The sequence below is a fragment of the Agelaius tricolor genome, unplaced genomic scaffold (assembly GCF_023055355.1).
Source record: "Agelaius tricolor isolate 1412-34295 unplaced genomic scaffold, bAgeTri1.0.p SCAF_71, whole genome shotgun sequence".
Classification (NCBI taxonomy): Eukaryota; Metazoa; Chordata; class Aves; order Passeriformes; family Icteridae; genus Agelaius; species Agelaius tricolor.
In genome coordinates this window covers 1,044,896-1,068,278 of record NW_027269331.1, presented here as the reverse complement: position 1 = coordinate 1,068,278, position 23,383 = coordinate 1,044,896, and the positions used below count along the sequence as shown (strand labels likewise).

The 23,383-nt window shown below is 46.5% G+C and overlaps 1 protein-coding gene across 3 annotated transcripts in view; it reads right to left on the bottom strand.

Annotated features, from left to right (window-relative positions):
• Window positions 1-2,385: 2,385 nt before the first annotated feature.
• The window catches only part of RAB6A (RAB6A, member RAS oncogene family), a 39,607-nt gene continuing 18,609 nt past the window's right edge, over window positions 2,386-23,383 (bottom strand). Inside the window, exons 2-9 of one of the 3 annotated variants that reach the window (XM_071417915.1) lie at window positions 17,022-17,080; window positions 14,477-14,530; window positions 12,995-13,117; window positions 12,839-12,944; window positions 10,957-11,068; window positions 10,166-10,259; window positions 4,719-4,785; window positions 2,566-2,651 (exon numbers count right to left, since the gene is read on the bottom strand). In XM_071417915.1, coding sequence (XP_071274016.1) covers window positions 2,587-2,651; window positions 4,719-4,785; window positions 10,166-10,259; window positions 10,957-11,068; window positions 12,839-12,944; window positions 12,995-13,117; window positions 14,477-14,530; window positions 17,022-17,080 — 680 coding nt within the window. In that variant the 3' untranslated portion in view covers window positions 2,566-2,586. Of the gene's footprint in view, window positions 2,652-4,718; window positions 4,786-10,165; window positions 10,260-10,956; window positions 11,069-12,838; window positions 12,945-12,994; window positions 13,118-14,476; window positions 14,531-17,021; window positions 17,081-23,383 lie in introns of all 3 variants that reach the window. The other 2 variants (XM_071417914.1, XM_071417913.1) reach the window with 2 other exon arrangements.

Genomic DNA, 23,383 nt, shown 5'->3' with positions numbered 1-23,383 from the left:
CCAAACCAAACCAAACCAAAAAATGAATATAAAGACCACGTTGCTCCTGTGCTCACCTTGGAAGTGTGCTTTCTCTGGAGAGCTGGAGTGAGCCCTGTTAAGCAGCGCAGGCTATCAGCAAGGACATGCACTGAACGTACCTGGCTGTGCTCCTGCAGCCCCCTGGCCGTGCTGAACACGGAGCTGTGGGAATGCTGCTCTCCAGACCTTTGTTTCCAGCGAGTTCTGGACAAACCTGCTCTCAGGTCTTCCAGGAAAAGCGTCCAGGCTGCTGGTCCATCACAGCCTGTATGGGCTAAGCCAGCTCCTTAAATCCAGTGCTTAAAGCTTGGGACTGTGGGAAGCAGAGGGGGCTGGTTCTATCAGAAGCAAGGAAAAAAAAAAGGATGCGCTTGTGGGGAACAGCCAAATGAGGACCAACAGAAGCTGCACGGAGAACCAAAGGAGAAAAAAGCAAACCAAAGCAAAGGAAGAAGCAGCAGGATGAAGCATTTCAGCACGGTTAAGAACAGTACAACAAAGGAAAAGCAGCCAGGTTTCCTTCCCCCAGAGAGTTTCTTTTAAATAAAGAATGATCCTTTGTCACATATCATTGATGTTTATTTCAAGACATGCCACGTCAAAAAAATTCGCCTTTAATATTGCATTAGAAAAGCACTTTTACATCTCGTTCTGCCTTTAAGTTATTGTTGTGCAGAGTTGCTAGAAACCCAGGGCAGGGCATGAGCCTGGCATTCACCTCAGGAATGAAGAATTCCAACTCTTTTATGCCCGCTTCCTGGGGAAAGTGGTGGTGAGGACGATTCCCTTCCTCTCCCCCAGGTGGTTATTTTAGATGGTAGAGAGAGGGGCAGAAGAGAACCAAGGAGGAGCCTGAATATTCCCTTGCAATTGTCCATTTAATCCACAATCGCAACACAGACTCGAGAATTCCTTCCTGCACTGTAACTCGGCCAGAGTCGCCCAGCAAACAATGTATTTACAATTGTGTTTATTAACTTACACAGCAACTTCACAATGACTAGTAAAGATTAAAAGGGTGCACTTCTAGTGTGTTTCATTCCGTGTTTCTCGGGTAGCTACATCTCGCAACATCAGCAAAGCTCTACACAGATTCCTCAGCCAAAAGGAAAACAACAAAATCAGCACTGAAAGGAGTAAAAAAAAAATTCAAGCCGAGAAATAAATATCAAAGAAAAAAAAAAAGGGTTAATTGTGAGCCTAATTCTATAGAAAACTAAATTACTGATTATTTAACCAAACTATACAGCTCTAGAGAACCAAACTAAACCAACTTGGAAGACTGAACATAAAAAAAAAAAAAAAAGAGCTAAAAAATAAAGGCATAAATCTGCATAATCAGAAGTTGGTTTCCATCCTACTCAAGTCCCTCCCTTTCCATCTAAGATGCCTCAACTAGGATTCTGTAGGATCAAAGTAAACACCCCTTCCCCACCAACCTATGCCCACGCTCTGGAAAAGCGGGTGCCATTCCCCCTCTGCTGGGGCAGCCAGCTGCTCTTCCCTCTTTCTCCCAAATTTCCAAGGTTTCAATCGGCTTTGGCAGGTTTAGTGCCAGTCCTGATTTCAATATTTCCCCTAAAAAACAAAGAAGCAAAATGCTTTCTCTTCCAAACAGCTGAACTGTTACGTTCCCATCTCTTGGGCAGTAATAATTCACTTCATTGGTGTTCTACTTAAAAAGGACTAAAAAAAAAAAATGCTCTGAAAACTCATTTTTGCACTCGAAACATTATTTCATTATTTCCCTGTTTCCTGCAAGTGTTTTGCTAATGCACATCAACCCTTTCCTTCTCCCCCAAATCCTCCAGAAGCCACTCATCCCAAAGAGCCCGTCCGTATTTCCCAGTAATGCTTCCTTGGAAACGTGTTCCCGCTGCCTCGGCGACAATTCCCAGCTCCAGCAGCCAGCAGTGTCCAACCCCTGCTAAGGCCAGGCTGGGTCTGGACACCAGGCAGACTTGCAATTAAGAGCTTGGGGTTAATTTGTGTTTAATTATTACAAGCCTTCAACCCTCGGCATCTGCTGCCTCCCCCCGTGATTCCGCCTGCTGTCTACACATTCCCAGTTTCTGAGAGAAATTCCAATGGGTCAGATTTGCAAGCCTTCTTCTGCACATACATCTCATCTAGGTCCAATTCCAAACTTACTCAGTTGCCATCATTTCAAAGTGCAATATCATAACATATTAAAAAAGGAACAAATATTAAGAAATTGTACCTATTTTTTTTTTGTTTGGATTTTCTTCTTTTTTTTTTTTTGCTTTTGTTTTTTTTTAAAGTTATACCTAGAATACGGTGGAATATTTTGGCTTTTTTTTTTTTCTTTTCGTATAAATAATGAAGACACTGACATTTTGTTGGTGTGTTGGTGTGTGTGTGTGTGTGTGTGTGGGGTGTGCTTGTGAAGCTAAAGATCATCTCCACGAGACAGCCAGCGATGATGAACTGCGATACGTTATTACGGAAAGGGGAAGGTTCAAGCCAATATTCACACTGCAGTCAATGAAGAGGACAGGGAGGGAAAGCAGTGATGTTCTGGAGAAAGGTGGAAGCCACATGGTATTAGCAGGAACAGCCTCCTTCACTGACAGGCTGCTCTTGAGGCTTTTCCAGTTTTATGTCAATCACTGGAAGGAGGAAGTTAAGGCAAACAGATCTCCAACTCTGTTTCCCTACCAAGAGCGGGATTTTGAATGGCATTTTCGGTGCTTCCTGCTGAAATACTGGGAAAGACCAGCTCCAAACCAAAGGTTTCTCACCTGCCCCTCCTGCCCTGGCACTGGCAGATTAAACCTGCAGCAGAAACAATGTCAGACCCCAATGTTTGTCTCTAACCAGTTCTGCTCCTCCCAGCAATCCCACTGGTCTCCTGCTGTGGGAATTCAAGATGCATGGATCCACTGAAAGGTCCAATCACCGCTTCTGCAGAACCACAGAATCACTCAGGTTGGAAGAGCCCACTGAGATCTCCAAGTCCACCTGCTCCCCCAGCACTGCCAAGGCCACCAGCATCTCATGTCCCCAAGTGCCACATCCACAGGGCTTTAAATCCCTCTGGGAATGGGGGCTCCATGACTTCCTGGGCACACTGCCCACCCGCAGAGCTCTGGCCGTGCCACCCCGGCCCCCTCACCAATCCCTGCTCAGTTAAACCTCTCTGCTCCCCCCAGCAGCCAGCACAGCCCTGCCACCAGCCTGAATTCCCCCTTCCAGGGACAGCTGATGTCCCCCAAGGTCACTGCAGAGCTGGCTGCTCACAGCCTGCCTGTGATAAGCGACTCCCTCTGCAGCAGCGCTCGAATTCCCAGCGGATGCCCTCCAGCTACAGCCTCCCGGAGCCTTTCCCAGGAGGAGCTTTGAATGCTAATCCCCAGCTCAGAGCTGTTCACCACAAGTCTCCAGCGTTCCCCTTATCACAGAGCACAGAGGCAAAGAGATCACACAGCTGGTACTTCCAACTTATTTCTTTAGGGGGTTGAAGCTGCTTTTTAAAGAGGTTTGGAGAAAATAAACATGGAAATGGGAACAGAAGACAGTCAATTCATCTCCTATGTTTGGTCCACTTGGCTTATTTAAAGCTTAAAGTGTGTTTAAGTTGGAGATCTTGACATGAGCCTTGCCAGCTTCATCTCAGAGCACAAATGGGTCAAGATCCTTGAACCCTCCATGTTTTGCAGAAGTGCCCCCGTTAATCCTAATGCAGCTGCCTGGGAGAGAGGATCCCATCCATGCCTGCTATCTGCAGGCAGCAGGAAGCCCAATTCCCAGTGCCCTAAATGCACTCCCATTTAGGACTGCTGATCAAACTCCCTGCCACAGCCCCTGCCTGTACACTCTACCCCCATCATTAATAAAGATTGTTGCTCATTAACCTTTTGGGGAACTGCATAGCAAAATATTTCTGATCACTCAAGTCCCTGTCACACAAAGCTTGTGCAGCTGCAATCCCCAGCTTCCCAAACCCTTCTTTTCCCCATGCATCAGATGCTCTGATGGAATTTCCTGGGACCTCCTTCCTCCAAGGCACAATTTCTCCTCTATTTACCAGCTCCATGATCCCTGCTGCAAATAAAACCAGCCACCCTGGAAAAGCTGCTATTCCAAGCACACCCACCTGGCCAGGCTGGTGATTCCAGTGTAGCCATACTGTTTTTCAAGCCCTTTCCAGTCCTGCTTTCCCATGGCTGAGACTGATCCCATCAGTTGAGTCTTCTCCCTCCCACCACAGAGATGCTGCCTGGGCTCCCAGGCTGCCCTGGGATCTCCATCCTTGGAGATCTCCCAAGTTTCCCTGAATGTGACCTGGAGAAACTGGCTCAGTTTGGGAGTCAGCCTTGCTTTGATCAGGATGATCAGAGAAGGGGCTTCAGAGGTCCCTTACAGGACAGCTTGGTTTTGGATTCTATCAATCAGGTCTGCAAGAGCCACAGGGGTTTTTGTTCAGTTACTCTTTGCAGTTGTTTTCTCCCACCTTACACACATTCAAACACCAAGCAAAGAATCCTTTTGGATCACCATTCCTCCCCTTGCTTCCCTCCCCACCCTCAGCCTTCCAACCCACCAATCCTCCTTCCTCAGCTTGCAGGTTACTTGCCCCTATTCCCCCTCTCTCTGGGATGTCCAGGAGCCGAGCGAGGGCTGCAGAGGATTTTCCTGGTGCAGGGTAATGCCTGGCACAGGCACAGAAAGGATACTGTCTTCTCTACTTTTGTCTTGTGTGCTTTCCATCCCAGGCAAGGCAGCTGCCACACGTCGGAAAAGCTGCAAAGAACCACACAGGGAACAGATGAAAACAACGGCTCCCCCCGGCTGAGGCAGTTCAAACAATGATTCAACACATCCCCCAGCACTATTTGCACTGCTCAGCCCCAAAATCCTGACACCAAATATAACCTTTATTCCTAGAAAAGGGCAAAGCACAGCTCTTGTTAGTGGAGATCAGAGAGCTGCGTGCAGCAAACCTCCTGCACCTTCTGTGCAAATAGGATGGGTGGGATCCAGCCCCGCCATGGATGTCCACAGACCCAACAACCTCCCCAGGGCAGGTGGGAATTAGATTTTCACACCTCCCCAGAGGATTTCAGAGGAGCATGGACATGCTGATGAAAGCAAACACACCGTCCAGGAGCCTGTCACCACATCAGCCCAGCTGACACACGTGGAAGGGTGTCATAAAATGGGATGCATGGAAAGGATTTCTCCCAAGCCTCACCTATATGTGGCTCAGGCTCCTATGGAACAGACCAAGAAATGCAGCCAAACCTAGTCCTCATCATTTGGGGCCCATTCCATGGTTTTCCTATGCCCACATTCAGGGCATAAAGCACAGAGCAAAGGCATCCAAAGCCTCTCACTTGAACACCACCTTCAGTTTCCCAGCAAAGTCTGAGCTCCCAACTCTCCTCACAGTTTTATTCCATTTGAAGGAGGCAAGATGGAACTGGACTGATCCCCTCTCCTGCACTTCCTACCTCTGCCCCTGAGGTTCAGACTGGTAATTCCCACCACACAGCTTCTCCTGGGCCCTCTGGGTGAGGACCCTGTAGACAATGCAGGAGAAGTGCCCTGAATCCAGCTGTGTGTCCCCCTGCCCAGGATGCTGTCCCCCCATCACGTGTTCCCAGTGCACCCCCGGATGCTGCGGGTCTGACGTCAGGCCTGGCATGTTCCACTGCTGCCCGCTGTCCTGCCTCTCCCCAAATGACACAAAGCTAAACCACTTATTCCCAGTGACCCACTTTCCACAGAACACCCAGCCAAGGCGCTGCCAGCCTGTTCACATCAGGGCTGTGGGCACCCGAGCAGCCCCGTGGGTCCCTGCCCAAGGGCTTTCCCCACTCGGGCTCTCCCTGCGTCTCAGTGATGCTCCCACCATCCTAAGGGAACTTTGTTGGCTCTACAGCCCCTTCCAAGCTCACCACGAGCAAGCCCCCAGGTCTGTCTGGGATCTTTCTTGGCAGGAATCCGGCACACACTGGAATCTGAGCCAAGGATGGGTCTGAGAAGTCGGGACTCGATGTAATTCCCTCATTTCAGCCAACGGTTCCAAAGTAAAAAAGCTCAGTATGCCTCCCTCTGTGTTTCTGTGGACCTTTGCCATTAACCTGGACCTTCCAGCCTCCCTGAAAACCTCAGGGAAATCCTCACAGGCCAGCCAGGAAGCAACAAAATTCCAGATGCTAAACTCTACCTAAACCAACAGCAGGAATGCCCCCACAGAGGAAGGATGAGGAGTCTTTAAAAAATCCTCGATGGAACCGACTGGAATTCCTGCATTTAAACCACACTGCTGACAGAAAGGCTATTTAAAATACAGTAATCCTTTCTTTACATTAAGACCAGGAATAAAATGATGCTTTTAGCAGTATTTCTCCCCTAAATTATCGGACTAAAAATAGGAATTTGGCAACTAAGAAAAATCAACTTTATTTCTTATTAACCTTCTGCTTATCAGCCCCAGCATATGTGAATAAATCCAATTAGGGAAACTTCCTGATGGTTGGAAAGCAGCCTTCCCACAGGGCCCTCTGAGCTTCCTGGTGCTGTCAGCCCTGAGCCAGTGTGTGTCTGTACACACATGTACATGTTTAAATGTTTGTGTGGGTATAAAAACACAAGTATTGATGAGCATCCAGGACTTTTTTTCCAAGGCAGGAGTTAAATGCAGCAGCTGAAAGACTAAAAGCCACACAAACTCTCTTTCAGCATTCAACTCTGCAATCTGCTTCCTGATAGAAACTCTGGAAAGAAGCCTCATCTCTCACCATCAGTTTCAAGTCATTTGCCAAACTGTGCCTTTCCTGCTACTGCAGCCAATAAATCCCAACAGATCAGGGTCACAAAGGACTGCAGGCATAAACCAGTTTTCAGCAATATGGAAAGGACGGGAGGATCACTGTCCAGATAGAAAAGCCGGGCAAGAAACCTGCTCCCCAACGCAAGGCAAACAAAAATCTCTCCCTAATTCTCATTCTCTGCAACTCTGAGGGTAATTCTTGCCCACCAGATGGGTAAGAACCAGAAGACAGGAGAAAGAGCCCAGCTCTGTGAGAACAGGGTCACAGAGGGGCTGTGCTCAGAGAGCTGCTGCCGTGAGAAAGTTCTTCTGCCAAGGACCACATTCATCCCTGGCTCTTCCAGGGCCAGCGTGGAGTGTGCCAGGTACTGCTGGAGGGAGCAATTCAAGGGCCCTCCCTCCCCTCTCCTTCTACAAGACAGCAAAATGAACCCTGACATATTCTGGGCATGAAATCCAGGGACTAACAATAAGATTCCCTGAACTACGGAGCGCCGAGACAGAGCAGGAATCGCAAAGTCTTTTAAAGCTTATTCAGGGCTGACAGAATGAATCAGAGACTACAGTTCTCTGCATTAAAAGGAGCAAGTTATCTACTTCTCCTCCCCAGCTTAAGGCTCCCCTGGCAATCAGTCTTTGCAGGATCCAAAAGCCAGTCTTTTCCCCTCTGCTGCATCGCTTGAACCCCACAATAACACTACCAATGCTTTTATTCCCTGATATCCACTCATTTTTCCCTCCACACCCCCTGCCCAAAGTCAGAGGAGGAACAGTCAGTGTGAAGGACCTCGGGGACTGCAAACAGCTCTGCAGTCACAGATCCAACAGCAGCCAGCAGTGAGGTGCCACCCTCAGAGCTCTCCCCTTTCCTGACACAGGGAATGGCAGGAAAAGCCTGGCAGCAGCACGGTGCCCTCTGCCTCTCTGCTGGAAGAAGATCCTGGCACTGGAAAAGCCGCTGTTGGATGTACAGAGCATCTCACCTACTGGGGTCCCAGCACAAAGGCAGGCCCTCTGGATCTGCAGCACAGCTGCAGGGAGCTGGAGGCAGTGCCCTTCCCTCTTATCTCTTCCAGCAGAAAAGGATGAACCAGAAGCTAAAAGCAGCACCAAAGGACAAAAGTCCCCTGGATTCCCACTGAGGAGGAGCAGCTGGAAGAGTCACAGCCATTCCCTCCCTGAGCAGGACAAGAAATTCAGCTGTTTCTGGATGAAAATTCTGTGTGAAGATTAACTGAGACAGTGATTGTTCTGCAGGATCAGAATATATTGTGGAGAGAAGTTATTGGTTATGGGAAGGTCAAATTTGCATTCAGCTTATTAAGGATTTTACACAGGTTATGGGAAGGGGATCCATTCTGCAGTTGTACTTTCCCATTTCACTGGAAGAGAATTTATTGCTAAGTTATAAAATAAATTCACACCATTTAGCAGAGAAGCTGCAAGGAAACAGGGAGCTATCTAAGTGGTGGTATTAAAGGTCTTATCCTTTGATAACTGCTTAAACAACTGCTTATTAAACTAATAAAAATGAGTTACAAATATTCTAGAATAGAGAACAGCTTTGAAATCCTTGAGAATCCCAGTCCATACCTGCAACACACAGATCAACACTTGTAAGAAAAATCCATTTTTAATTCTTTTTGAATATCCACTCATGTCTGTTCTACACTATCAAATCCTCAGGGTTCCAGCTGGCCCTGAAAGCCACAACTCCCTCACAGGCTTGGCTGCAGAACCTCTGGAAATGTGGCAGGGCACAGAAACTCCCTGAAGGAAAGAGGGAGTGTAGAGCTCCTTCATCATCATCATCATCATCATCACTCCTCTCAGTGAGGCAACTGCTCTCAGTGCACACCCCCAGGTCTAAGCACTCATTAAGGATTGCAGCACAGAATCCAAACCTTAATTACCAGGCAGCTTCTGTTGTGGCAGGATAATTGGGGGACCCTGGAAGCCAACACAGCCATGGTGGGTGATGCAGTGAAACAGCTCTGAGTTAACACTGCTATAATTATCCCATTATATAGGGAATCATTTTGCTACTTAGAGGCAAAGTCAAGGGACATTTTAATATCAGACTCTTTAGTCCTGTCTAGAACATGAAGTAGTTTATAATCCTATTTTATTGCTCCTGGTACCCTTCTGCACAGAAACCATTTGTGTAACTACATATATAAAATATACATGGAATGTCATCCATACACAGAGAATCCTTGATGGTTTGGGTGGGAAGGAACCTTAAAGATCACCCAGTGCCACCCCTGCCATGGGCAGGGACACCTTTCACTGCCCCAGGCTGCTCCAAGCCCTGTCCAGCCTGGCCTTGGGCACTGCCAGGGATCCAGGGGCAGCCACAGCTGCTCTGGGCACCCTGTGCCAGGGCTCACCCCTGTCACAGGGAACAATTCTTTCCCAATATCAAATCTAAACCTATTCTGTCAATTTGAAGCCATTCCCTGTGTGCTGTCCCTCCAGGCCTTGTCCCCAGTCCCTCTGCAGCTCTCCTGGAGCCCCTTCAGGCCCTGCAAATGCTCTGAGCTCTCCCTGGAGCCTTCTCCTCTCCAGGTGAGCACCCCCAGCTCTCCCAGCCTGGCTCCAGTTCTGGTGCCTCCTCTGGGCTCTCTCCAGCAGCTCCAGGTCCTTCTGTCCCTGGGGGACAGGGAGCTGAGCACAGCATTCATTCCACACTGGTGTGTTTGCTCTGTGGAGACACCCATGAATTTATGCCTTCTCCAGGTCTGAATTTAAAGAGCCACAGCTCATCTCAGGACATAAACCCTTATTTTTTTCTGCAGCCCCATCAGTTCAAAAGACCTTTCACTGCCTTCCCCAATTCAAAAGCAACTCATCATCTGCTAGAAATAAATAGCTCTGGCTGTCCAGAAACATTTGCTGGCACTTCCAGTGCCTTCCAACAGAGTGGGAACAGCAGTTGCTCTGTCTCCCTGTGCACTGGGAGCATTTTAAGCCATCATGCTCCTCCTTCCCTGGTTTGTTTCATTCACTGAAACAGAACACAAACAGTCTCAGACCTGTGCATCCCCAGCTTTGTGTCTCACTCTCAGTCCAAACAGCAAATCTGGATTATCAAAAGCCCAGGAAGGTGTGATTCTGTACTCACAAAGCTTCTTCCATAACTCCCCTGTTATTTAAAGGGAAGGAAGTCCCAAATGATGTGATGCAAGGCCAGAGATCCTTCAGAACCTCAGCCAACAATTCAGCTCTGAGGCGTTGCTGGCTGTGTGTGCACTACAATTCCCACTGGCCCCCTCTGCCAAGGCTTCCCAAGATCCAGGGAAGTGCTCCTCCCTCAAGGAGGGTGTGTTACCTGCAGCCACTCACCTGTTTTACATTGTATCCTGCTTTTGCACTAGTTTCAATGAACATTACATTCAACTCTTTGGCTTTCCTTTCTCCTTCCTCAATGGACACTTGTCTGGGGAAGAAAACACAGAGTTAGGGGGGGAAAAAAACCTCATAAAACCCAAACCTGAACAAATACCTTAATAATTAAGATTTATCACACTTTTAAAAAAGCCTTTAAATGCTTTATCTGAAAGCACCTAAAGGGTTTTTTTCCCCTGCATGGAATCTAAAGGTGCTGACAGCTGACACCACTTCACTTCCATGGCACACCCAAGCAGAACTCAGCATTCCAGCAGAAAAGCCAAGTGTTCACCCCCAAATCCCTGCCCAGGAAGCTGTGCTTTTATATCTGAACAATTAGCAATCACAGTTCCAAAATAATCATCAAAACCAAACTATTTTCACAAAGGTCCAAGTGTAACCATCTCATTTGGGAGGGATTTTGTCCCGTTTTTCCCTGGATATGTGTTCCACCCATTAAGCAGAACATAATTAAAAACAAATATTTGTAACCAGTTTTTTTCATTCACTGGTGTGGGCTCTAGTCAACAATCACTTCTCCCCTGACATCTGTACAAGCTGGTGATGGTTTTTCAGCCCTGTGATGGAAATTAGGCTTAGCCAAAAAGAAAGATGGTTTAAAACTGAGATTTCTCTAGTCACAGCCATCTCCAGAAAAAACAAAATTATAATATACTCCTTAAAATAGGAGCAAACAGCATCAGAGTAAGAAAGCAGGATTTGAAAGCTGGATGACTGGCCCATACCTCTTATCTGCTAGATCTGTTTTATTTCCCACCAGCATGATGATGACATCGCTGCCCCGTTCCGTTCTGACGTCATCGATCCACTTTGTGGTTTGCTGGAAGGAGTTTACATCTATCAGAGAACAGTGGAGAGGGTTATCACTGCAGCTGTCCCTCACAGCTCACCAGGAAACACATCTGCACTTGGAAAGAAAAGCTTCATTTTCTGTGGAGTCGGCGGAGGAGGGTGATGAAGAATCAGCGAGTGGAACCCTGAATCTCCCCCACTAAAGGACACGGAAGCTCTGGCATTGATTTCAGATGGGCAAGTGCCTCTTTACAGGTGGGCTCAAAGCCCCAGAGGGAGCTGAGTCCATCTATAATTTGGTTTTGACAGCACCTAAAATGAAAATCTTATCACTGTGTTTCGGTTCCTTATTTTTTAGTTCAACATGAAGTATTTTCTGTCGGGAGCGGGGATTAATTCTTGCACTCTATGCTGCTCATGGCTCGTGCACCTAGAGGCTCCTACAGCTCTCAAAAATCCTCAATCCCAGCTTTGCTTTTTGTACACTTGAATCAATCACTTTTTATTTTCTCTAGGGAATCCCAGAGTTATACAACACAGCAGCAACTCCCGTGGCACTGAACACTTGCCTTCAAAACAATTCCTAAATCTTTGCATAAAACCAGAAGCAGAAATTTAACCTCTTCACAGGCACTTCATGCTACACCCTTAAAAGCTGCAAGGTAAGAATTCCAGACTCTATGGTGCTTGAAAGTTGCATCCCACAGGGAAAAAGGAGTTGGAGGGAAGCTGCCACAGAGCTCAGCATTTGCCAGTTAGTGACACAAAGAGCATCTGAGCAGCCAAAGTAGTTTCAGTACTTAAGAAGGGGGGGCCTCTGCAGCAGTTCTTGAAAAGTATTGATTTTTTTTTAATGGTTTCTACTGCAAAGTAATATATTGCATGCTAGACAGCCAAGACTTGATCACTTGCCAGTGTCTTAATTTCCTTTACTGCTTGGCAATATTGAATTTGCTGGGTCAGGAAAAAATTCAGAGTTCACAGCTAACCTGTAATTTTAGCTCAAAGGAAAGAGCCATTTTTAACAATTAGACCTTTTCTAGGTAAAGCCCCTATTCCTGGCTGCAATCTTCTAGTATTTAAGGACAAGAACTTATGCATTTGTGCAGAATTAGGCCACTGTTCTCAGTCAATTCTGGTTTAGAACTGAAGCTGTCTGAAGGTTTAGCTCCCCTAAAACAGAATTTCTGCTCTTTGTCAGTGCAGGAACTGGTAAGGTTAGGGGTGTCTGGACTGAGGGGAGGGACAGAGGGAGCAGGGCTGAAGAAGCACTAATATTTTAGTTGACAAAAATGTACATACCTTAGTAAGGAATGAAAGAGCAATTGTTAAAGGGTAAGAGCTTAGTAGTAAGTTTTGCATCTTGCAGCATGTGAGAGTGGCTGATTCCAAGGAAAATGTGATGTTAATGCCTTCTCCCCACCAGCCCGTGCCCAGGTTTCATTTGAGGGGGGAGGGTGAATGAGATGGAGCAAGCTACCAAAGTCTCCAGTTTGAGAATTCAGATACCCATGGACACGAAGACCAAAAGTCACAGGTGATGTTATGACCAAAAGGCAGATGGAGGAGTGCAACGAGAGCAGGCAGGACTGGAGGACTGCAGAAAATGGGGTGGGGAAGGGTTAAAATGGCCTCTGTGAGACAGTTTATACATTACAACAGCAGCAACCACGGGGCTTGTGTAAAACAAGCAGAGAAACCACGTTTTTGTCATGCCAGGATGAAGCCCAAGCAGATGACGTGAGAGGACATGCAAAGCTAAGCTAGAGGATGAAAAGGGCAGAGTATTAGAAATGCAGAATTCCCCCCACTCACTTGTGATATCATAAACAACAACTGCAACAGTGGAGTCACGAATGTAGCTAGGAATCAAGCTCCTGAACCGCTCTTGACCTGCTGTGTCCCATAATTGCAACCGTACCTAACAAAATCAGTCAAACAAGCAAGAAAAATAAGACAAAAGGTCAAAGCCAGTGCAAAATACCTACTTGTGATATCGTAAACTACTACAGCAGCAGCAGAGTCACGGATGTAACTGGGAATGAGGCTACGGAAACGTTCCTGACCCGCAGTATCCCACAGCTGCAACCTGATCTGTGGGTGGGAGAAAATTAAAAAAGCCAAACTGCCACTAAAAATAAAAGAGTAAAGAAATGTTGCACTTTTTTTTTTTTTTCTTCCAAAAAATAGCTAAATGAAAAGGAGAAACTCATGCAGGAGGTGCCTGGGGACTGGGAGCAGCAGGACACTGTCTCCCTACAGCAATCTCTCCCAAGGGGTAACAGCAGCCAAACTGGGGGGGTGCAGCTTCCCAAAAAATGCTTCTCTTCCAAAAGGGGGGCAGTGCAATGGCTCAGCTTCCAAACTGAGAGCACCAACAAGAAAGCTACAGCTGAAGTGATGGAATCACCATCCCTGGAAGTGCTCAGAAGTGTGTGCATGTGGCACTTGGGGACGTGGGTTAGTGGTGGCCTTAGCAGTGCTGGGGATGCTTGGACTTGATCTTGGAGGGCTTTTCCAGCCTCAGTGATTCTGTGAAACGTTCACCTGCACTTCTCCCTACAGGAGAAATTCATGCTCTGCTCTCCTTCCTCAGGACTCACACAGGCAACCTCCAGCAGCATGAAGGATGGTTGCTGGTGGAAAAGCTACTCATGTCAGTTTTTTGAGCATAAAATGCTTGTTGTAACTCTAAACTGCAAAATAACAGAGAGGCTGAATGGCTCTTACCAGCAAGGTTCTGGAAGAAAAGGCAAGGAACACTAAAAGCAACATGTATGGCAAGGTGTGCAAGAGCCAGTTGGGCCATGGAAAGCACATCTCATCCCTCAAGCCCTTTCCATGCAATCCCATTTACTGGGGGTTTATCCAATCCCATTTATTGGGAGTTCATCCGGTACCACGAGCTTCTGCAGCACTGCAGTTTTGTTTCTGCAAATAGCTCAACTGAGGCTGAATTTCTTAATTAAGAATCTGAGCTCATTTTAAACCACAGCTTTGCTTGCACAGAGGAGTGATTTCACTTGATGAGCTAAAACTGCACCAAGCAAGGAAACGAGTCTCATTTGTGCACTCATCAGAGGCCGCCTTCTTTTTAAACAAGGAGTATTAAGAATGTGGAACCAGCAATTAACTGGCCACATCTGGCAATCTGTATTTTACCTTTCTGTCTTGTGGCATCAAAAGCTGAAGGGGTTAAAGCTGAAAGGTTTCCCCTTTCTCCAGACTCCCACCATCATTCACCCCTCAAATTATCTCTTTCTTCACAGAGGATGACACCAAATTTCCCATCCCCACTGCTGTGTCTCCACAGCACTTGTCAGCCTGGAAGCAGCTGGGAGATGAAGGCTCAGCCTGTGCTTCCCAGTGATCTCAGAAGTGTGGGCTGCACAAAACCAGATGCTGGTCCTCATTCCTACTGTTCACAGAGAAAAGCAACAAAATCTTACTCACTGTTCGATCCTCCAAGTACATGGTTTTCGATAAGAAGTCAATGCCAATTGTTGCCTGAAAAGAGATGAGAAAACCAAGAGCTCTTAAAAAAAAAGTCAGAACACCTGCAGTGATTTGCAGGGGAGCAGCAGAAGTTGCAAGAAAAACAGGTTTGGTTTCTTATTTTTAAGATATAGCTTGATTCAATAAGCAATTTTTTTAATATATCCACGACCAGAACAATTCCTTAAAGCACAAAAGGTTTTAAGCTTGACTTGAGGCATGTTGACAGTTCAATCCACACATTTATTTGGGTAGCAGCAGGCATCTTTATGCATGTGACAAATTGGTGTCCCCCAGCTCAACCAGGATATGGGGCCACACTGCCTTCTACCCAAGTGCCAAATATTTCCATGGATCTTCACTCTTCCAGGCAGATCAAGGCAGACACCTACACGATCCCCAGCTAAAGCTTGGTTCATCCCAAAGCAGCAGAGCTGCACCCAAACCTCCCAACACCAGTGGAGAACATCTTAATGGCAGTGGGAAGCCATTTCCGGTGTCCTGTCCCTCCATCCCTTGTTTCCAGTCCCTCTCCAGCTCTCCTGCAGCCCCTTTAGGCCCTGCAAGGGCTTTGAGGTTCCCCTGGAGCCTTCTCCTCTCCCAGCCTGTCCTACCACAACAGGGAAGCAGCATTATCAAGGAGCTGATTCCAGCATGCCCAATACACCAGACTTTTACTAAAACAGATCTTCCATGGTGTGTGCATGTGGGGCCACAGCACAAAGGAAGGAAATCATTCCCAGCATGTCCATGGAGGAGGGGAATGACTCCTGATAAAATAAACACCTCCAATCACATGGTTTTATTCCAGGTGTTTGGGTTTCTGACACAGCACAGCAAGTTCTTACTGCCAAGACAGAGGGACACAGCTGAATTCCTCTCATCCAGCAGTGAGCAGAAGGAATCCAATGCACAGCACGGATTTTTCTAAATGGCAGCTTTCTATTTTTAACAGCTGAACATAAAAACCCCATGTTCAAATGATAGGTTTCAGAAAAATAGGCATTCAAAATCTGCCAGAAACGTCCAGAACAAGCAGCTCATCCCCGAACTCACCTCCTGCTCCAGTTACCCATGATCAGGTGCATTAATACTGAGGTCTCAGGGGTCTCTAGACAATCCTGGGCATCCAAAAATGTCTGGTTTGGGTTGACTCCAACAGGCAGTATGATTTTGGCCAAATTGCTGGACGTTTTGTGACTGATTCCTTCTTCCAGCTACAGCACCCACTAGGAGGTATGGCCCCACCTCAGGCACAACTCCAGGAAAACCAAGAGGTTTGGATGAATGGCTCTGACCCAAGTCCATTAACACCCTAACTGGGCAGGCAGCACTGATGCCTAAATCCAAGTTGTCTTGGAAGCCCTTAGGATTTCTCACTGTTCTAAGTGCCACTCACTGATTTTGCAATCATTTCATGTATTACATCAGACCACCTTTCCATGGTGACACCCTAAAGCACACAGGGTGAAACCTCCTCAAGGAAGAGCTGGGACACAATCTCAGCAAAGAAAAGGAGCACTCCTAAAAGAAAAATACTGGGAAGGGGATGAAATCCCAGCTTAAATAAAAGAACTGCCTTCCATGTCCATGTAATTACAGTGGGAGGAATGTGGGAGGAAGCAGTGATGTGTGCTCCAGCCCTCCCACACTATGGAAACGTGGCTCTTCCCACAGCTCAGGGAGAACTCCCCATCCCATTTTTCCCAGCAGCAGCAAGGAGGAATTACTGAAGGAGGCAGGAGGGAAATCTCTCAGTTCAATGAGATCCTTGGCTAGACACTGAGGAACAGGAGAATCACGTTTTCCTTTTTTTTTTTTTTTTTTTTCTGTTACCTCCTCCTCCCAACCCCCTAAAAAACCCTTCCCAGGCACCAGGGAACAGATTTTTCTCAGTTTCGTGTATCCAGAACATCACCAACTGTAACCAAGTCATGAAACATGTTCTGCTTGGAGGAGACACACTTCAGGAAACTGAAATGCTTTTAGATCTCACCACAGTTTGAGCTCGTGCTAAATTCTGGGAGTGAGAAACACTGACTGTTCTCCTGGGCTGCACTGTGCTAATTTGTAAAATTGTTTTCTAAGCATGTTGATTTTTTAAAATATATTTTGTATTATTTTCTAGCTTGTGTCAACTTGTTGTTTAAAAAAGCTAGGTACTTGTTATGTTATCCACACACAGGGATTAGATTTGTGATGGTCTGATAGAAAATGGTGGGGAGAAAAAAAGAAAACCCCTGGCAGATTTAACTGCTATTCCCTGGATGTGCCTTGGGTATTCCTTTAGAACATTCCACAGCTCATCCTGCTGCAAGCAGCAGGTAAACTCCTGGAGCAGAATCCAACCCAGAAGTGCCACCCTGGCTGGTGATTAAAATACAGATTTTACAATTGGCAATTCCATGGTCAGTGCCCCAACTTGTCTGGAATGACTTTTCCTGCAATGGAAGACACGGCAGCAGAGGAGTCTTACACAAGACAAAAATATGGATTCATTTACCTGGTAGGTGTTGTCAAAGCTGTCATACATGAACCTGGTGATCAAGGAAGTCTTCCCCACTGAAAGAAGAGAAAAAACCATGGATTCAAGGACCAATTTCAGAGCAAGGTTTAAGCAAGTGATTTAAAAATGGTTTAAAGTGTCCAACAGATCCATTGTGTGCACTTAAACTTCCTGCAAGGACAAGAGCGGTTATTTGACTTTACAACTGTAAAGTCACTTTTTTTTTCCCCTGTATCATTCCCAATCGTCCGATTTGCTCTTAAATATTTGTGATTTGAGATGAAAATTAATTTCATTGTTCTGTTTTCTACCAAGTCATTCAGTAATTTTAGTTGCACTGAATGACCTTAACAGCCCCCATAAGTAATTATTAGCAACAAAATGCTCTTCTCATTCACAAAACATGGGATTTCCTCACTTTCAGACCCCATCATCCTCACAACACTTATTTTCTACTCCTCTAAGACAAACACCACAGCAGAGTTGGGCCAAAGCCTAACTCATATTTTAAAGGCTTTTTCCTTTTCCTACATCTTCACCTGGAGGCATCAGGAAGATCCCCAGGAACTGGAACATCTCCAGCTGCCTCATTTTGATGTGTATAAATCTTCTTAATTGTAGGCCAGTTATTTAGGAAGCCACTCAGGGGTGCATCCCAGAGGTTTTTCCAACCTCCTTGCAGCTGGAATTTGCCATCTCCCAGAGGCAGAGGAGAGGAACTGTGTGACTTGAGTTGGACACAAACACTGCATGTGCAGATAAAAGGTAAGACACAGTGCTCAAGGCAGAGCTTGTGTTCTCCAAGCAATATTCCAAGGATTTCAGTTCTTTGCCAGGGTGGACATGCAGTGAACACAGGGATTTAAGGCAAGATTAAGGTCTCTTCCAACCCAAACCATCCTGTGATTTCTGGGGTGAGTTTTGGGGGGGTTTTGTTTGTTTGTTTTAGATCTTAACATAAGTGTCACCAAAATCTCCAGTACCCCAATTAAGCAGCATTTTCATCTTCAGTTAACTCTGAAAAAGAGCCAAACAAACAGGAACCTAGCAGACAGCCTCAGAGAGATGAGGTTTTCCCAAGTCAAAATCTGAATTCCCACGTGAATTTCTAACATATTCTGCTCTGGAGGCAGAATCATGTTTCCCAGCAAGTTAAAAAGCTCCTTCACAAACGTAGAGCAAATACTCCCTTCACTGAGTAGGTTTTCAGAAGCAGCACATCCCAGCTGGGAACGATTCCTGAATCCCTCACTCAGACTTGTCCCATGGATGTGCTGAACAGGGGAGGAGGGGTCCATTCCAGGAGACACAGAGAAGCAAAGCCAATCCCCTCCTGCTGCAGCACAGGCTGAATCCCAGGAATTGATTTGCAGCATCACAAACAAGCTTTTGGTTTTCCTCTCGTGCCTCTGATGCAAACAGCCACATTTAACTCCTCAGGGTCCAGTCTCACCCAGGAAATGATTTGCTTTGGTAGCTCACAACCCCTGAAGGACAATGAAGTGTTCCAGAAAATTCTTCCCTTCTGAGTGACATGTCTTGGATGGGATCTGTCCACAAATCATAAAATATCAAGAATATTCTGTTTATTCCTGGAGCCTCCCTACCCTGTCTTCACTCATTTCACCAAAAGAGGGGGGAAATAAGATACTGCTTGAATTGTTTATATTTAAATATCTGCTTCAACCAGCATTTGGAGAGAGCATCCTAATGGACTGAGTTCCAAGACATTTCATCTCTGAACAGACCCAGGTTTATGTTGACAGGCAGCAGATCAAGATGGTATTAACACCAACTGCTCACAGTTTTAATTCCATGAATACTGAGGCATTGCCATTCCTCCTTTTAAAAAACCCAAACTGACTCCTTTCAGAAATCCTGGCAGGAATGAAAGCCCACAGTTCCCACTGTATCTCTGATTTCTGCTCTGCCTTGCTGGCTGTATGTTCCTCAAATTCCCAGAAGGCAATAATTTGGGAATGACTGCAAGCAAGGGAGAGGACAGATTCAGAATTCAAATTCATCTTAGAAAATGCCAAAATGACTTCAGGAGGCAAATGAAGCCCAGCAGGGAGAAGCAGAACAAGGTAATACACAGAGACAAGAACAAGCAGCTGCTTAAAATCCAGATGGGAAACAACTGGATAAGTAATCCAGGGGTCATAGCCCAAGGAACAGATAAGACACTCAAGACCTCAGCTTTGTTTCATTAAGATGTTGGTTGGGGATTTTTTTTTTTTTTAAATCTAGTGAGTTAATTTAATCTCTTGGAAAAACTTCCACACCCAAGTACATCCAGGGCAGCATTAGTCAGCAATGCAATAAATATCCTGTAGGGCAAAATATTCCTGGGATGCTGCTGGAACAAGTCCAAGGAAAAAGGTCAATATCACATCCTTGGAGGGACAGAGGTGGGGGAGGAAATGCTGGGAATGGGGATTGCTTTGACTGGACACACTGACAGCTACAGGAAGCGAGGGAAAATCTCAAACAATTCAGGAGCTGAGAAGGAACTTTTTGGCAAAAATCCAGGCAGCTTGCAGAGCTCACAGCAAGCAGCTGAGAGGTGAGGGGCAGAAGTGACTTGCTGCTCAGGGAAAGTTGTCTCCAGCCACTTTTCCCTCTGTAGATTAAGATCTAACAGCCAAAAGCTGAGTCCAAGCACAATCCAAGCAGGAAGGGCCCAGAACTGGGAAATTGAGGCAATTGAATTTCAAAATAACTTATTCAGCTGGGCAGTGGATTCTCCTCCCTTCCTTGGCATGCAGAGTTGTCAATGTCATTCCACTCTAGGAATTTACATCCAAGGCATCTTTTGAAGAGGAGGGAAGCCAAGTAAATAAACGATTAACCAAAGAAACCATTTGTGTCAACACCAAGCCTGACATTCTGGACATTTTTCTGTCATTAAGAGGCTGAACAATGGCTTCACCAGATGAGTTCTTGACTCCTTCCCGCTTTCCATCCAACGAAAATCTCCACATCAAACAGCTCCTAATCACACAGCTGTGCCTCACACACCATTGCTTAAGTGATTGCTGTGATTATAAATTCCTAGAAGGTTTTGGGTTGGAAGGGACCTTGAAGACCAGCTCATCCCAACCCCCTGCCATGGGCAGGGACACCTTCCACTGTCCCAGGCTGCTCCAAGCTCCATCCAGCCTGGCCTTGGGCACTGCCAGGGATCCAGGGGCAGCCACAGCTGCTCTGGGCACCCTGTGCCAGGGCCTGCCCACCCTCACAGGGAACAATTCCTGCCCAATGTCCCATCCATCCCTGCCCTCTGGCAGTGGGAGCCATTCCCTGTGTGCTGTCCCTCCAGGCCTTGTCCCCAGTCCCTCTGCAGCTCTCCTGGAGCCCTTCAGGCCCTGCAAGGGGCTCTGAGCTCTCCCTGGAGCCTTCTCCTCTCCAAGTGAACAACCAGGTCTCCCATCCTGGCTCCAGCCCTCAGAGCACCTTCTATCTAATTATCAATGTTCACTTCTGAAGGGATCCAGCTCCAGCAGGAATTTTTAAGCTCAGATCTGACTTGCTCAGATGGTTTTCTTCAGCTGGATCAGCTCTGGAACAATCTGGACCTGGTGGCTCCCATCATGAGCTGGCTGCTCACCCCATCCCCATGAATTCTGCAAGGCTGCAGTGTTCCCATATGTTCTGGGACAAGAAGAAGCTGGCTGTTCTGATATATAAAATTAGGAAACACTTAAAAGGAAAGGTTTGATCACTGGTTCAGCACAGAAACCAGCAGATGGCCCAACACCAACACCCTCCCCTGAATCAGCACCTGAACTGTGGCAGCCAACAGCCAAGTGCCCAAAGATGACTGAGGGGAAGTTGTGAAGATCCCATCAGTGGGATTGCCACGAAGCAGGAGGGGCTGAATTCCAAGCCTGCAGCTCCTGGAGTGGCCCTGATCGATGCCCTTTGTCTGGGAGGCTGCAGCCACTGCCTGGCAGGGATTTCACAGAGAACTCAGCTGCAGGATGGAATCAATACTGAAAAGCTGATCTCGTGCTTCCAGCCGCTTTGATCCCACAGCAGCCCTGGAGACATTCCAAGGTCACTCCATCTGATTCCTGCAGGCTGCCTCTGTCCTGCTCCTGGGGAGATCTGTGTGTCCAGCAGCAGCCCCAGAGTGCCACTGACCCATGGTGGCTCTGGGGAGCAGGGCCCAGACCCCTGAGGTAACACAAATCACCCCCCTGCCAGCATCAGCACAGCATTAGAAGGTTGCTTGTTGCCAAGGGCTCAGGCACCAGCCAGGAGTGACCTGCAAGGAAAAGTAACTGGGATTGTGCCACTTGGACTGTGTGATGCATGAGGAGCAGGTCTGACACCCTCCCCTCATTTTAGGCACATCATACTCACAACCTCTCCAAGGATTCTTCTGGAGAAGCCACAGTTAAACCACTGACTTCATCCTAGTGGTTGTTTAGAACTTTCAAAGCATCAGCAATCAGGAAAAAAGCCCCAAGAATTATCTTGAAAGCAAAATGACCTTAAAAGTAATCAACATGTCCAGACTGTTCAACTGGAAAGCTGCCCTTGGCCTCTCCCAGCTCTCAGGAGCAGCCTTGGCCAAGAGATTCAACCTGCTGAAAGCCAGAGGTAAAGGGAGGAAGATAAGGAAAGCCACTGTGTAATCCCAAAATTTCACTTGCCCTTTACATGACTCCTTTCAGATCTGATTGAAGGATAAACCCCAGTGACACTATAACTTTCATACATAAGCTCACCTCAAAATCTTCACTGGAATTATTTTGCTGTGAAAAAAAAACCACCCAAGGCACCAAAAGGAAAAGCATTGCTAAGAACAATATACTGAATTATGAATGCCTCAAAACCATTTTTAGATTTGTGTTTAAAAAGAAGCCCCAAAAGGAAGATGCACAGAGTTGACTTCTGCTGATCTGCATGAGCCAGTAAAAATATTTTTAGGTACGTCATTCCCAGCACTGGAACAGAAAAGCTGTATTAAAGTGATTAAAGCAGCTTCTTTAAAAAAATATAAAAACACCCCCCCCCCCCGTCCTCCTCTGCTGTTTGCTGTCAAACTCTGGAAATTTCACCTGGTTCCCTCAAAGCAAGAAACCAAACTCATTCATTATCCAAGGGCACTGGCAGAGCCAGCAGACTGCATTCATCCAAGGAATTCCCAGTCAGGTGAAATTTGTCTCAGTCACAGTGAGGAACCTGGAGGATGGAATCCAGCCTAGTCCCAGGGAGCAGAGGCAAAAGCCACAGTTGAGGAGGTCTCATCTCCTTGCTCTAATTAAAGGATTTTTTTACCCTGATTTCTTTCCCTATTGATTCCACTCCTGCTCTATTGTCAAACCTATTTTATTCTGCCATTTCATTCCTGATGGGAGATGAGATCAGACCAAAGGACCACCTGAGCCAATTCCTCACACATTTAAGGCCTCAATATTTTTTTGAAAGATCAAGAAAAACTAAAATTAGTAGAAAGCCTGCAAAATAGAAACCTTCTTGAAATCCATGCATGGATCCCTGTAAGTAGTATATAAACAAAATGGTTCAAACAGCTCCTTTTAAGATAATATTCCCAGCCTAGTAAAGATCTAATTTATAAATTATACTGTGGAGATGTGCTTCATTATTTAAGATTCTGTTTAGGAAATTAATGTAGAATATCCAGAGAGTTACAGGGAAACAAGACCCAGAAAAACAGGGAACCATTTAGGTTTGCTGTATATTGCTTTTAGAATTGGAGAGATGCTCCATCATTTTCTACCTTAAATATATTTCATTTCATTCCTCCCAGAGAACAACTCACCTTGATTTTGACTGACTCTGGGTTTGATACTCATTGCAAGAGGAAGAAGCAGTGGCCTGGAGCTGGTGGCAGGGATCAAACACGGAGATCAGGCAAGGGAAATGAAAGCAGGGACGGCGAACGCGCCGGCTCCGAGGGCACAGGGGGCACCCCCTGAGCACAAAGCCCCCTCAGATTCCAGCAGCCCCAGCCCTTCTCTTCTATCAGCAGCAAATTTTACTGTCTGACAAAGGACATTGGCAGCTGTATGGCTTCCCACAGAACCAGTGAGGAGCCTGCACACAACGTGCTGCTGCCAAATATTGGTGTATTTAGGTGTTTCTTTGGCAGTTCAGGACACGTTTTGCGCTATCTACAAGGATACTTCTAAAGTGCAAGGAAATAAATCATAGAACCATTTTGGTTGGGAAAGCCCTCCAAGATCATGGAGTCCAACCATTCCCCCAGCACTGCCAAGAACATCACCAACCCATGGCCCCAAGTGCTGCATCCACAAGGGTTTAAATCCCTCCAGCAGTGGGGATCCAGCAGCTCCCACAGGGCTATGAAACAACACCCACATGGC